Here is a 15,124-nt window from a genome sequence, read left to right as displayed (position 1 = left end):
TAGGATCACACAAGGCTGTGCAGCTCCAGCCTTACACGGGCACTGGCAGTAGCTGGCACACTAGTGAAATATCACCTCTCCACGAAAAAATCACTCCTCACATATCAGTTTGGGAATTTTCTTGCAATTCATCCCATATATCAGTTCCTCTCATTATTTCTTAAAGCAATTAAGTTACTAATTTCTATGTGTACCCCCAACCCCCTTCCAAATCAAAGCAGAGCGAAAGGCCAGGGAGCAAAGGCTCCCTGAGCAGGAGGCAGGGGAGGGGGCTGACAGTATTTTGGGCTAGGCATTTCTGCAAGCTGTACGTTCCCACAGCACTCTGCCTTCCTGTAGGGTACTCTCAAGCAGCCTGATTTTGCAAGTGGGCTGAGCCACTCCAATCCCCTGGAGTCAATGAAAGCCATGAGGACACAAAAGACCAATTAACTTCTCCAAGTCCCATGTACCCAGCCAGAAAACCACCGGGACAGGGAGACATGCTGGAACTAATGCCTGAGAAGGATTTGGAAACCCTACACTGAAAGTGACTGCGCAGGAATTACCGCTGAGTCTCAGCTAATCACTAAGTCTGAGTGCTCTGCATTGATCACCCAGGGGATGCATGCTGTGTCCTGCTGGCTGCCCCAGCCAATAACCAGGCACTCCACCACAGTTCCTCATCCCACTGAATTTACTGGGCTTCAGAAAAGGCAAGAGGATACTTTGCTTATTGCACTAATAGAGTTTGATCTGCCCTTTGGGGAAGAAAAAGAAAGAAAAAAAGACAGCAACAATAACCACACAAACAGCAGTACAAGAAGACAAATTTGTCCTGTGTACAGCTTCTCGTCAACAAGTTTCATGGTCCTAAATGAAGCGCATTATTGTCTTCCACACCATCCGCCCTGTGCGGCTCCTGCACCCCACAGCCTGCAAAGCCAGCCCCAGCACATCACACTGATGGACAGGACTCAGGAATCGTGGTAAAAGGCTGCACGGTGAGTGGCAGACTGAAAACACAGTGAGGAAAGGATGAGCAGTGAAGGCTCTGATGGAACTTGTGCCAGCCACGAGCAGAGCAGGCTCCTCAAGCCACTACCAGCTGGAGCCTAACTACAAGGGAACCAAAGGTTAATCCATGCAAGGCATGATACATGGCGTGCAAATGAGCACAGAAATAGAGCTGTACTGAGAGAGAAGAATGCTGCCAGGAAAGTTGATGTGGATTTGCTCCATTTCTCAGCTGTAACCACGTCACAAAGTTTGCAGTGTTGTAGCAACCTACCACCTCCACTGCTGGCTCTAGGAAGCTGGGAGGACCGCTGTAATTGCTTGTGCCTTCGTTAGTGGCAGCCAGTCCCATCAACCAGGGAACAGGATGCACACTGCCAGGCCCGTTTCTGGCTACAGCATTGCTGGCTTTAGTGCTAGCATCAGCTCAAAGGGGTTAACTGAAGCAGCATGACAACCAGCACATAATTCACACTACTCAAAAACGGTTCCCAAAGCCAAAAATGTAATGCATCAAAAAAATGAATCTGTACTCTATGAATCTCTAGGGGATGCCACTGTTTTGATGGAAAATTCAAAGGAAGTGAAGGAAAGGCAATTTTAGCAGTCAGATTGTTGGAGTTATGGCAACTTGGCAGCTGCAGCTTCAAAACTTGGGGCCTGATCCTGCGAGATGGAAGAAGTTTGCTTTGCCTGCTGTGGGAGCCCAGGCAGGCCCCAAACAGCATCAGGGAGCTGGAGGTCGGGTGTGGGGAGCAGGAAATGGGACCAGGGCCTGCTACAGGGAACAGGTCCCAAAAAGCTGCAAAATGAAGCAGCTGGTGCTGAGCAAGAAGTAAGGTTCATGCAAAGAACACAGCAGCTGCCTGCAGACACGGGAGGTTTTATATTTCTAAACCTTAAGAGCACAGTTCTGACAGAAATCCATTTACACAAAAGCATAGCTACCATTACAAGAGCGCACTCTGATTCTTTTTTTTCCAGTGACCTCCGCTAGGACAGAAATTTCCAAAAGCCTGAAGAACCCATTCAATCATTTTCATTTAAAAAAAAAATAATGAAAAAAACAATAACTGCTCCACGTGAAAAAAAAAAAAAAAGTAAGCTTTAGGAGTTCTGATGTTTTTTTCCCCAATAAGGTCCGTAATTCAGTTTCAGAGGTGACATATGTATCAGAAACTGTGAAGACCTGGCCAGCATGTACAGTTGCTGCAAGCCACAGGCCAGTACTGAGGTTGATGTTACCGGTGCAAAGCTAAGCTGAGGGGCTCCACCACGATAACTATTAATTTCAGCAGGCCTTGGATCAGGCAACCAGACGTAACCCAATTTGTTTGTTCAGGATTTACAGCAGTAACACTAAAACCAGGATCCACTCTGTGCACTTTCAGAAGTTGACCCTCTGCCTAGCTCAGGCCACTCGCAGCCACTACAGAAGAAACGCCCCGCGACCTTGTACAAACACGAGCTGCTTGTAACTCCCCTGCTATGCACATCGTTCGGGCAGAGAAACTCGTGCTTTTTCCTCCTCGTGTCAGGTCAGATGCTTTTTGCCTTTCTCCCGTGCTGTCACCGCGGTGCACTCCGAGCTCGACAACACGCCACAGAACCACACAACTGCAAACGCAACCTCCTGGCACCGAGACGGAGATGGAGAGGCTCCTACCTGCGCCCTGCCTTCCACCGGGGAAGGAAACCCACGCCGAGAGCGCGGTGACACGACGGAGATGCCGGCCGGCCAAGGCTCAGCCCAGGCACCCCCTGAAGGCTCCCGGACAGCTTCCCTGGGGTCACCCCGCTGCCGGGCTGCCCCAGAGCACAGCACAGGGGCTCTCTTCTCGCCTTAGAGAGGCTCGGAAAGGCCCAAAGCGAGGCAAAGTCTTCGTGCCCCGTCCCAGCAGCAAAGTCGGGCTGAGCCCCGCCGGCAGCCCTGGGCACCGGGGGGCAGCAGGGGGGCACGAACTGCCCGGCGGAGAAAACCCCGTACACACCTCGCCATCGCCACCTGCCAGCACAGAGCCGGTGCCAAACTTTCGGGGCAGCGTGATGGGGACGGGGCGTCCCGCAAATGTCCGGCAACTTCTTCCCCAGGCAGCGGGGGTGCACCCAACCCCCTGCCACGGCTCCAGAGGCCCGGGGGCTGCCTGCCCTGCCCTGCCCCTACCCCGGTCCCTCACACCCCCTTACCTCCGCCGCGCGCCCCTCGGGTCCCGCCGCCCCCGGCTTCCTCCTGGCCCCGAAGAAGAGGAGGAGGAGGGCGGCGATCCACAGCACCCCCAGCACGGACAGCGTCAGCCGGCGAGGCGGCCGCCTCATGGCGGGGTGGGGGGGGCCCGAAAAAGTCCAGAGTGGGGAGAAAAAGGCGAGGGAGGGGAGGATCGGGGGGGGCACAGGGGGAGGCGGGGTCTCGCCGCCTGCCTCGGAGCCAGCGGAGCGAGCCCCGCTCCCTGCACGCACTGCAGGGGAGGGACCGGCAGGGGAGGGGCGGCACCGCCGTGGGGAGGGAGGCCGGAGCCCAGGGAAGGGGCTCCCCTCCCACAGCCCGGCCCCTTCCCAGCACCCCGAGCCGCGGCATCCCGGCCATCGGTCCTTCAGCGCTGGGGGGGAGCCGGAGCAGCCGCCGGGCCCGGCCGAGCTCCCCGTGCCGGCCCCTTGTCGGCTGCGGGGCGAGGAAGGGCCGGTGGCTGACTGCGTTACCTGCACGGCGCGGGGGGGGGGGATTAACTTATCCCGTTGAAGCAGCAAGGGCGATCAGGTAGGTGAAATTTGATTACTGCATTTGGAAGACAAGATGCGAGGCTCCGGAGCTGTCAAGAGCACTTCAAAAATAAAAGCCTAACTGTGGATGCGGAGCGGAGTGGCTGTTGGCGTGCCAGCAGCAGCGCGGTGCCCTGCGCCCCTCGGGCCGTGGTGCTGCGGGGATGGTGCTGAGCTGTCCCCCCTGTCCCAGGGGATGCTCCTCGCTGGCTCTGCACACAGCCCAAAACGGGGTATGCAGACATTGCCAAGAGAAATAAAACCTTTTAGGACACCAGAAAAGAGTTGCCTTGCCCAGCTGTCCCCGCTCACCCACCTGACTTGCAGCTCTTGCACTCAGCTGGCAAGCGCTGCAGCATCTGCGCTTGCCCATGCAGAAGATGCTAGAGAATAAATCAAGTATCGGAGCAGATATGAGTCATTTGTGTTAGTATGAAAACTACTGAATGAGCCACATAAAAACAGGAACCTGTGCATAAAGTAACATACGGAATGAATTGAAGATAAGATGTCAAATGCTGGAAAGTCCAATGCACGTGTTGTAAGCAATCTCTCCTATGCGTTTCCCACCCGCTCCTCCCGGTTTTGTTGTTTCCTGCAGTTGTTTTGTGTCACTTGCTAATTTATCACTTGTGATCCTCATCCTCTGTCCTCCTCTGATTAATTTCTAGGGCTCAGTAAGTCCATTTGCCCTAACATAATCCATGCCTCTCAGGCCCAATTTTCACAGAAACATGCTCAGATAAAGATTTCATTAGCATCCACAAATGGGGAAATTCACTTTGTTTTCAGGCCACCTGACTCTGAAGCTCTACCAGAGTGATGAAATCCAGGACCAGCAGGCAGGCTCAGGTCAAACTTCATTTTACAACAGCAGAGCATCCTTTGTCATACCAATCAACCTTCCCTGGCCCCAGGCTGAGGTCACCAGACCACCGCAATTCCACCATGAGTCATCTCTGCCCACATCTGGAGGGGACCTGCCATGGCTGCAGCTGCTATTTTCTTCCCCAAATGATTGCTTTGTACCTTCTCCTGAAAGCTCACCTATGCCACATACCTACAGACCACCTGAGAAGCTTTCTGCAGCTGAGGTGCATCAGTGGTAGCTTTTCACATGGTTTACGTTCTTGCCATCTTGCGCCTACCCCAACTCTTGGGCATGGACTGTCTGCCACCTCTTGCATACCTCCCTCTAATCCCTTTGGGACAGGAATCACTTTCAAACCAAAAATATCCTCTTTCCCCAAGCAGAAAGTAGCCAGCAGTGTTTTCCTGCCTCAGACAAAGTTACTTTGGCTGCTGTATATAACGCAGCATTCCCCCTGGCATTTTTACAGAGGGTGCTGGTCCCTACCAGACCTTGCTGCTCCATGCTACGAAGTAGAAAAGATTTTCCAGATAAAGGCACCTAGCTGTTATCATTTAGAGGTAGATTAAAAACCCCACCTTTTTTGTAGTTCAGATTTTCATTTATAATATATTATAAAATATAAAGGGAAATACTGAAAATATCAAGGAAATACATTACAAATTAGATTACAGGAAAGATAATAAATAGGCTGACCTGACAGAACTACGATCAGATAATGCTCTTATTACCTTGAGAAACAACTCCCTCTGCTGAGGGAAAGCTTTATTGGCAAGGCTCAGTGTGGTGATGAATAACCTAGCAGAGATAATGGGCAAAGGCCTCATCCTTCCCTGCTGTCACCACCATTATGCCAGCAAGGAGCATCTGTCACCGTGCCATGGTGACAGTCTACAAATCCCTGCCTGACAGACCTGCTTCGTGCAGATGTCCTGCAGTGAGAAAGGAGATCTGAGGTGCTCGGTTTCTAGGAAAGTATATTTCTACTGAGTTTACGGTATGTACGGGTATGCTGGGACAGAAAATGCATTAATCAGGCAATAGCAAAGGCTACCTAAGCAAGAATGAGGAATGAGGCAGGAGTACAAATCTTCAGGTTAGGTGTTAAAGTCAGACTTCCAGAGACTCATATACAAATCTTACTACGATTCTATAAGAAACATGGCAAGAAAAATATGTTCTGTTTTATTACTGATAGCTGTATCTTCCCTATTTTTTCCTAATTTTTCATCTGCCAATCTCAGCAGCTTCACATGTGAGGTTAATAACATACAACCTATTTCCAGGAGAACAAAACTTGTTTAAGGCCAGCAGAGAAATAAAGAAATAGTCTATGAAATGGGAGTTTAGCATGGGTAACTACAAATGTATAGCAAGTGCAGTTCTATACATTTGTATAGAACCACTATTTGTATACCACTGTGTATAGAACTCACCACTGTTTATGGCAGCAGAGCTTCTTTATGAAGAGGTGCTGCTTGTAGCAGCAGTTATGACAGAAGGTATTTCTTTTTTTGTTTTGTTTTTTTAAGAACAAAAGGCTGTGCCTTTAAAAGTGTCACCGTGGCAATACACGGCTGCACAGGGAAATGGATTTCATTCAGTGGCCAACAATACAATTATGGTCCCAGATCCCTGCTCCAGGCTTGGAAAAAGAAGCAAATACAGCAACTTGTTTTCATTCCCGTGGAAATTCCCCCTGGATGTGTGTGTTCTATGCTTACTTAATTTAACCACGGTGAGGACAGGGCTAGGAGAAGAGAGAGCACATCAAGCTGCTCTAAAACAGAGGTTCTGGCAAGTGCTCAGTGTTTCACAAGAAGCCCATCTCTCCGTTGTTCCCCCACCAGCCAAGGTGCCAGGGACTGGCAGGGGCTGCAGGGAGAGCAAACCAACACGTGGCTGTGGCCCTGGCACCACCCTGATGGCCCTGACCTGCTCCCACGGGATGGTTCAGAAACCATTCGACAGTGCTACCTGTCTAGGTGCGGAGTCGTACTTTGAATGTGAAGTCATGTTGGTAACCCAAGCTATTATTTAATTACTGGAACAAAACCCCCTTTTTAGATCTGCAGCTGTTTAAGAATCCTCCAGGTCACCGAGTCTGTTCCTAACCAGGCCAACCAGCAATTGCTTCAACAGAAGCAACCAGCCATTGCTGCTGTGCCCTGGGAGGGTTCCAGCAGCCCTGCAGCAGTTGTCTCCTCACTGCAACATGCCAAGGGACAAAAGCCAGGTGGTGACAAGTTTGTACAGTGCTGCTGGTTCCCAGCCATGGCTACTGTCATATGCAGCCCACTGGGGATCATGAGCAGCAGCGAGGACTCTATCATCTCCGGCTGTACCTTGCTATGTGAAAGAGCAGCTTCCATGAAGACAGGTCAAGACCCTGTGAAGATTATTCTACGTTTCTGTGGCAGGTAACTACTAAGAGAATTTTACGATGAAGTTGTGGGGGTTTTGTTTGTTTTTGTTAAAAAAAAAAAAAAAAAAAAGCTTTATACTTGTCTGTCTCCTTTGCTGAGGTAAGACTGTAGCTTGTCCTACATCTGCAGCCTAAACTGGAAGTTCAAATGTGCAGCTATAAAGCACTCGTCTTCTCCACTTGGACAATGATATCACTTCTGCACATCCTTGTCCACAGTTACAATCAAAAAAGAGAAATGGAGGAATTCGTTGGCACCACTGGAATTGTAAGCAGATCTTTTTCAGTAACTGTAAAGTTGTGGGTTTTTTTTAATTAAACCATAAGCATTCTTCTCTAGGAAACTTTCCACAATGGCATCTCCAGTTAATTAAAGGTTTAAACTGTCAGAATAGACTATGCATAAAAAAGTAAAGAGGGGAGCTACTTTAATAGCATTTGTTAATTAAAGCTCTGGTCAGTTGCAGGAACAAAAGCTGTTCTGCAAATAGATGGGAACCAGAACACATCCAGCTCTTCACCTGCAGCTCCCACCTTCAACCTAGCTTGTGTGACACCGATGGAGGAAACGCTGAGATCCCTCACTGCTGGGATGAATGCAAAGACATCGCCATCGGGAGGCTGGAGGACCCCACCTTCCACAGGGAATTCTCAACTACTACAAGATATTTTGCTTCTTTAGCAGCTATAATCAAGGGGCCACTATTTGCACTGTGTTTAGTTCACATTCTCCCCGGGCTTTGTCTCCACTTGCTGGAGCACACGTTTTCTGGCTTAGATGCAGCCTTTTCACTCGCTCCCAGCACTTCCAGGGGCTGGATGGTGCCAGTAGAGGAGAGTAGAGGGAAGAAGGGCCAGAGTAGTGGGAGATTTGAAGCAAGACACATTGACTTCAGCATGTGGCTGGGGGGACATACTGAGAAGCACAAGAACAGATGCAGTAGCTCTTCTGCTGTGGCAGATGGTTTATGGACAAAGTTGCAGAAAGAAAGAGAAAGTGGGGGAGAACAGCGAGGACAAATGGGTGAGGACAATTACTGTGCAAACACAGCACAGGGCAGATGAATCCTTACCAGCAGTACCTGAGCCTGTAAGGTCCTCCAATACCAAAGCAGCAGAGGGGGAAGGCAAGGGGGGACCAGGAAGCAGAGCTGCTCAGCTGGATCCCAGGAAAATGAGCTCCAGGAGATGGTGCTCCTGCATGCACACAGATGCATCCTCCATCTCTAACAGAAAGCAGAGAACCCTGCCAGCATTCAGAGCAAATCCTCTTGTTATTCTCAATACGTTAAAGCAGTCATTTTATCCAGCTGCAGGACTGTGTCCCTTAGACACATTCAAGAACATAATTGCAGTTTGGACAGGTGACATTCACAACAGAACAAGTCAAGTGATCAGTGAAAAAACAGTTAGTCAAATAAAGCTTTGTCCTTAAATCACCTTTAATTCCTCTTTCCATTTGTGTGCAGGTGTTAAGCAGATTTCAGAGCCGAATCTCGACTTGTGATGTGTAAGCATGGCCTGATGCCAAACAGGATTTAGGCATCGATTAACACAGCTGGCAGTATGCAATATTGCCTCAAACTTCTTGTGGGAAGGAGCATTTTCACAGCTGGATGTCAAGTTTTACCCTCCTCTTCCTCCTAGAGTTATTTTCATAGAAAATTGCTTGACTATTCAGCCCTCCCCTCTTCCAACAGATCTTAAAACCAAAAAGAATGAGCTACACACCATCTAACTTCTTAAAATTTCATCCGCAATATTTAGGTGAAGTGTCTGGAAATAGACATTTCTTCCATGCACAAGCAAATGCTTTAAGCATGAAAACAGTGACTGATACTTGATCAGGCTATCTCCTGTTCTCAAAGCAGAAGATCCAATGTGCTAGCAACTAACCCCTTATCTCCTTCAAAAATAGTTAAAAGCAAGCAGTAACTCTTTGCAGAAAGCAGACAGAACCTGAAAGTCCATTTTTCTAGAGCTCACGAACTTCCCCCAGTCCAGGTGATGGCTAATTTTCCTTTGGGAGCCTGGTTTTGCCTGCCATTAAAGTACCTTTATAGAAATTCTGGCTTTTAATTTTTGTTTCAACCCCATGTAAATCTTAGAAGATCCATTGTGTTCTACAGGAAAACACATACACTGCTACAAATCCTGTCTACCTACAGGAGAACAATATTCTATGCTGAACATGCTCAGGTGCACTAATATCTCGTTTCCCTTCACCAAATCATTGTTGCTGGTTAGAAGACAAAGCAGTGGTTTGGTTTTCCTACCAGCAGGACAAAATGTCAAGGCTGCTGTTCAGAAAACAGATGTTTAATTGAACACATTTGTTCTGCTCTTACTTAGCAAGAACAAGTTAGAAGCCCAACACCGTGATTTATCTTTCCCTACATAATGACTCATCATTAACATATTCAAACCTGTTAGAATTTGTTAGCCCCAGAGGCTCTTGTTGGACCAGAACAATCAATAGATGCAAACAAAGCAGGTAAAGAATCAATCTGGAAGCTAAGAAGTTGAAATATTTTCCATTAGGAACCATAACAACTCCTACCAAATAGGCATTTCAACAGATGGTGCTATGACCAAGGGAAAGTCTAGGTAGCAGCAAGGCAGGTAAGACACACAAAATAAGAAATACATGTTGATTTAACTGCACAGAGCAAAGTTTCCTCGGGACAACAAGACATGCTCCGAACGGAGTAGGCTGTCCCATGCAGGAGGGTTATTTCACAGGGAAGTCTGTGTATGCAAGAAAATTGGAGGAAACTGTTCCAAAGGTTCAGGCTCTGATCTCTTTGCAGTAATGAGCACACAAGAAGATGATGCATATGCATGTGAACCTCATTAAGAGCGGTAAAGCCTGGAAGATTGTCAAATTTCTCAGCAATTACCAACTTAAACACACACAAAAATTAAGATGGCCTTATAAACAAAGGGAAGTTACTATTCAAAGTGCCTTGCCTCATTACAGTTAGTTGAAGCTTGAGCAGCAGGCTAGCTAGCGGGGAGGGAGGGGTGGAGGGGAGAGCAGGGCGGGGGGTGGTAGCTGCCTTCCATTAGTAGCAGGTGGTCTCCCTGGGACGGAGGCAGGATGCTGACATCCTTCTGCTCTTGCTGAGGCATCTCAAATAATCCCAAAATGCTTTATCAGAACAGAAATAGAAAGAGGATGGCGCACGTGACTGACAGCTTGGGCTCCTCTGTTGCTTTTTGGGCCTTTCTAATGAAGAGCATTCATGGACAGAGAGCTACCCTGTGAAAATATATTCACTAAATAAATGTGGTAATTATACTGTATATTATTCACAGTAGAAACAGCAGTAGGGAAGTGATTTGCATAAGAAACGTGGATTATTCATGTAAATGAGTGTGTTATTTGCTTGTAGAAGAGATCGAGTCTTGCCTAAAGATGTAAAACTCAGCTACAAGTAAAAACTAACATTTAGCCAGTGTCTCATGCCCACTGTCTTCAGCCTGCCTTATCAAATCAAACTCTGCAGGTCTAGCTCTATTTTTCTCATCACTTCATTTTGCTAGAGGATTTGTTGCTTCTAGTTGCTTTAAATAATTTGAGAAAGGATTTGTGTCTTCTTAGAACAGGTAGGGCTTGACTTACTGTCGTGGTAAGATCTCCAGTGATGACTGTTTGTACCTCGGGTTTTCGTACCATAATTCAGCAAGGTGGACTTCTCATCTCACTTCAGCTAGTTCAGGTGGCTGGAGTTAATAGAAATTCTTTGATGGTTCTCCAAATTCATTGCTACCATTTTACATAATTTAAAGAGTAGTATTAAAGAATGGCATCCCCGTATGGCCTTTCCACTGAATTTCTTCTGCAATTTTATATTTCCAGGTACTGTGCACTATTAAAAAAAGAAGAAGAAGAAGAAATAAGAGATCAGAGTTCCTTCTGCTGCACTCAGCAATTTGTTCTTGCAGCACAGGAATTATTTTCTGTTATTTCAGCCCCTAAATTCTTTATGTGCCTAGTTATATGTTAGTTTTGTAGAGTGTCATTTTCTTTTTGCATTTGATACAATTAAAGTTCTGCAAAATTCAGCAGTTTAAAAACTGTTGGAAACTTGTGCACATTTGAAAACACTGATCTAGACAATGGAGGCTGTGAAGTACCCAAGCCTTGCTTCCATGCTCTGCCCTGCAAAATGAAGAGCAATCTGAAGTAAAAATTGAGTTGTCAGCAACGTTCATCTCAGATGTTCAAAAATCTTCAATCCTTCAGGTCAAACTGCTTTTGAGATGCTCAGGGCTATTTCTGTGGTCTGAATTTGTCCACTGAGCCTTGGGAGGCTGGGAGTCGTGGTTCTCTACAGTCCCCAAGGATGAGCATCATCAGGCTAGTATTGTGATAGTATCACCAAAAGGCAGGTAGTGCAATGCTGGTAGAAGTTGGCCACAATGGATGTGCTCAGCATGGGCATCAGCTCTGTTTCAGAAAAAGGGTCTGACAACCATAGCTCCAGGCTAATAATAAGCGTCCCCCACCCCCAGATTTTGTCCCACCACTATCACAGATGCAGTCAGATCCCAGTGCTAGGATGTGTGCGGTCCAACACCAGCTGGATTCCGTGTGACTTCAAGCACTAGCCTGGAGAGCTGGAGCCCACAAACTCCACTGGGCTGACAGAGGAGAGGGGGAGAACCAGCTCAACCCTTCAACTTCAGTCTGCTGACATACGCACCAGTGCCCTAAGAGTAGGAAATATTTTAAGAGTAGGGTTATGATTCTTCTAAGCTATGTGTAGGATTAAGGAGCAGGTATGAAGTATGCGATACCGAGTTTCTTTTTCATTTTAAAAGAAAACATTTAATGACAACAAATGCTCAAGTTACAGAGAAGTGGGCAACATGAAATCTCATGCCCATGGGTGTGCAGCCCTTCAATTCTGTGAGCAGTATTCCTAGCTAACACTTTGGTTTTGAAGGGGGCAGAGGGAAAGGGGAGAGAGTAGTAATGAGGCTATCCAAGACATAACCTTTTTCCTCACATCCTCACAAACTCAGCTTGCAGCACCTGCTGCAAAGGCAAGCGTCTTCTACAGCCTCAGTCCAGACAAAAAGCAGCATCACAGGTGCCAGCCTGAAAGCACCCAGGGCAGGGTAGCGTAAGATGCAGATTCTCACTCATTAGCATCAACTCTTCAACAATCCTGCTTTCAAACAGCAAATGCTTTATGTCTAGTTGTGGCATATTTATGAGAAAGAAATACTGCTTTCACCTGAGGAAAATAAGCTACTTTAAAGCACCTATCGCTTTCATTTCATCCCACTTAATAAGCATCAGCTCCCGCCATCATTCTCACAGCTGCATCTGCAGGAGCACGAGGATCTCCACAGCTCTCTCTGCGGGGTGCTCAGCTATTCACCCTTACCTCAACAAGAGACACATATATAACTTGTTAGAAAAAAGTCAGAAAAAAATGTGTCCTTTTCAAATATGACTCTTCATACCAATCCACATTCTGGGTCTTTTGAATCTGAAAATGTAAATCCTACATTTCTGTAAGGTTTGCTGTAACTATTCCATAAAAATGGATTTGGGGAGGAAAGTGATTTTTTAATTGCGTGCTTTTTTATTTGAGATGTCCTGTGCTAGATTACAGTAGCAAATTTCCATAGAAAAACTTATTTCCCTCAATAGCAGTAACAAAAGTCTATTTCTGTTGTCTCATAAAGGAGATAAAAATTTGTACAAAAAACAACTTGATCTTCAACCTGACTCTTACTATGAATTTGAGCTCCAAGGATGAATTTGACCATCCAGTTATAATGTTATTAGTGATAAATGGGACATGTAATTCACCCAAGAATCATTTTCTATGACTTTTCACTGCTTTTTCAACAACAACAACAAAAGTAGAAGATTAAGTCCAGGCAAAGAGCACTCTTTCTGCCTCATATCTGCAGCCACCAAAATGACAAGTGGGTGCTTTGCAACCAGCATCAGTCTGTGGCACTGCCAAGCTATGTAGCATTAGTCAGGATTTTGCAGTTTTCATGCCTTTATCTGTGGAGCATCAGCTTCCTACCTTAGGTAATTGATCTGAGCAAAACAAAGGTCTGCCTGGACTGGAGAGGAGAGCAACGGAGACATTTGTTTCCCCAGAACAGGTAGTGTAACAAATCAGTCCTGACTGTACTGATAAATTGAACTTCAAGCTCCGTGCTACTGCTTTTCAGGCCTAATCCTGTGCAAGACACAGCAGGAAGGAAAGGCAAAGGTAGCCGTTACCATTTCTTTCCCCTAAGAGGGAAAAATATATATATATTTTTCCCTTCCTCAGTGCAATATTTCAACTTTTTTTTTTAAGGAAGATGGCAGGAGGAGGGGAGAAGGGAGTGTGAGGGTGTGCATGCACAGATAGCAGGATACAGAAGAACTGCTCAGTGATGACAGGCTCCTTGCAAGCCACCAGCCTTGGGACAGGATCATACCTCGAGCTCCTGGATGCCAGTGAGGAAGAAGCATTGTTTGTAAGAAAAATCTGGCTCACAACAGTACATGAATTACAGAGCAGTGGCACTCTAGTACACATGGCAGAGAGGAGCTCATTGTCCAGGTTCAAGGCTGGGCTCCAGGAGACTGAGGTTCTGATCAGGTCTTGACTGCAGAGCCCCTTTCCAGCTGCTCAAGAAGTACTTGTTTTTCCTGCTTTCCTAAGTAGATGTCCCCATCTGGACAGAAATCCTGAAAATGCAGAACAAGTGCAGTGAGGCTGACCAGTACCTACTCTACCCCAGCTGCATACTTAATGTGTGCAACACCGATACCCAGAAAACCTCCAGTATATGCAGTAGTGTGTCCTGCTCTAGCTGATTATTTTGTTTGCCAAGAGTTCCTTTCAATTTCATGTCAGTATTACGGTTGCAGTATACTTCATCATCCAGCTACTCTTCACATGCCAACCATTATTTGCATCTGTCTTTTCAAAAAAAAAAAAAAAAGACAGGCCTCTATTAGCAATACCAGGCCCAAGTCACAGCCTCACTTTTCTTTCATTTCTGTTAAATGAATAACACCCACTGCAAAGCTCAGCATCTCTATAAATGCTGTGGTTACAAACAAATGCATCCTTCAGCAGCCTTTTAAACCATTTTTTCCTACAATGCACATTGTAAATGAAGAGTAATTTATCTTCAGAATTGCCCAGAAAATGTTATTCTGTTACCAACATAAAAGCCTCACAGTGTCTGAGTAGGTGCCATGCCAAAAACATTTTATTGTGAGCCAGATAATCCAGTTTGAATTGTACACAGTTTGGTATAATCATTCCAGTAAAGCATTCTTTACAATTCTGTAACAGCAAGTCACGTGGCTCAATAAAGTTCATTGCTGCAAATGTTTAGTGATTCATGTCATGGCATGAATTCTGCTTCTTTCCTGGATCAAGTAATCAATAGCAAAATAATCTCCTTGCAATTACATTGCTCTGCATTAAATAGGTATGAAGTAAGTACAAAATCTGATATAAAAACAGTGTGTACAGAATTAAAATGAATGGCTATTTGAACCTGGGTGTCCTGAAACCCAGTTTTGCACATGGGCTGAGGACATTTAAACTATGTCCTGCATACTCCCGGCCTTAAATAATTCTTGCAGAGCTGATTACACACATTGTGTAACGAATACAGTTGGGACTAACAGATTTTCATCCCATCATGTCCAGCAGAGTCCTGCTGTGAACTCTCTGCACTTACATAGACACTCCTGGCCACCCAGGGCCATCCCCATCGGCACCAGGGACCATTTTCTTCAAAGCACACAGAAAGAGCAAGATATATGTTCCCTCAGACAACCTTTTGGTTCTTCTAGCGCTGTTCCTACACATATTAAATCAGTGTTTATAACATCACCCACTGAGTTGAGTGGAAGTTAAATCAGGCTTAGTTAGTTTGCTCCACTGTGTTCAGCTGCAAATCACAAAAGGGAGTAGAGACCTGACAATTGGGAGAGGACACATGCTTTGTGATGAGAGCTGCTAAAATAGCCTCTCCAGGAGTCTGGCAGGATGGTAGCACCGCGACACATCTGCTCAAGGGCCTTGGAT

General features: G+C 46.4%; 1 protein-coding gene across 5 annotated transcripts in view; it reads right to left on the bottom strand.

The window, feature by feature from the left end:
* The window catches only part of GALNT14 (polypeptide N-acetylgalactosaminyltransferase 14), a 72,667-nt gene extending 69,171 nt beyond the window's left edge, over nt 1-3,496 (bottom strand). For 2 of the 5 annotated variants that reach the window (XR_005818014.1, XM_040550689.1), the window contains exon 1: nt 3,184-3,489. Coding sequence is in view for 4 of the 5 variants with exons in the window: in XM_040550689.1 (XP_040406623.1) it covers nt 3,184-3,312 (129 nt within the window). In the remaining variant the exon portion in view is untranslated. Of the gene's footprint in view, nt 1-3,183 lie in introns of all 5 variants that reach the window. The other 3 variants (XM_040550692.1, XM_040550691.1, XM_040550690.1) reach the window with 3 other exon arrangements.
* Between the last annotated feature and the right edge of the window lie 11,628 nt (nt 3,497-15,124).

Source organism: Cygnus olor, chromosome 3 (assembly GCF_009769625.2).
Source record: "Cygnus olor isolate bCygOlo1 chromosome 3, bCygOlo1.pri.v2, whole genome shotgun sequence".
In the NCBI taxonomy this organism is placed as follows: domain Eukaryota; kingdom Metazoa; phylum Chordata; class Aves; order Anseriformes; family Anatidae; genus Cygnus; species Cygnus olor.
This window is presented reverse-complemented; position numbering and strand designations above follow the sequence as displayed.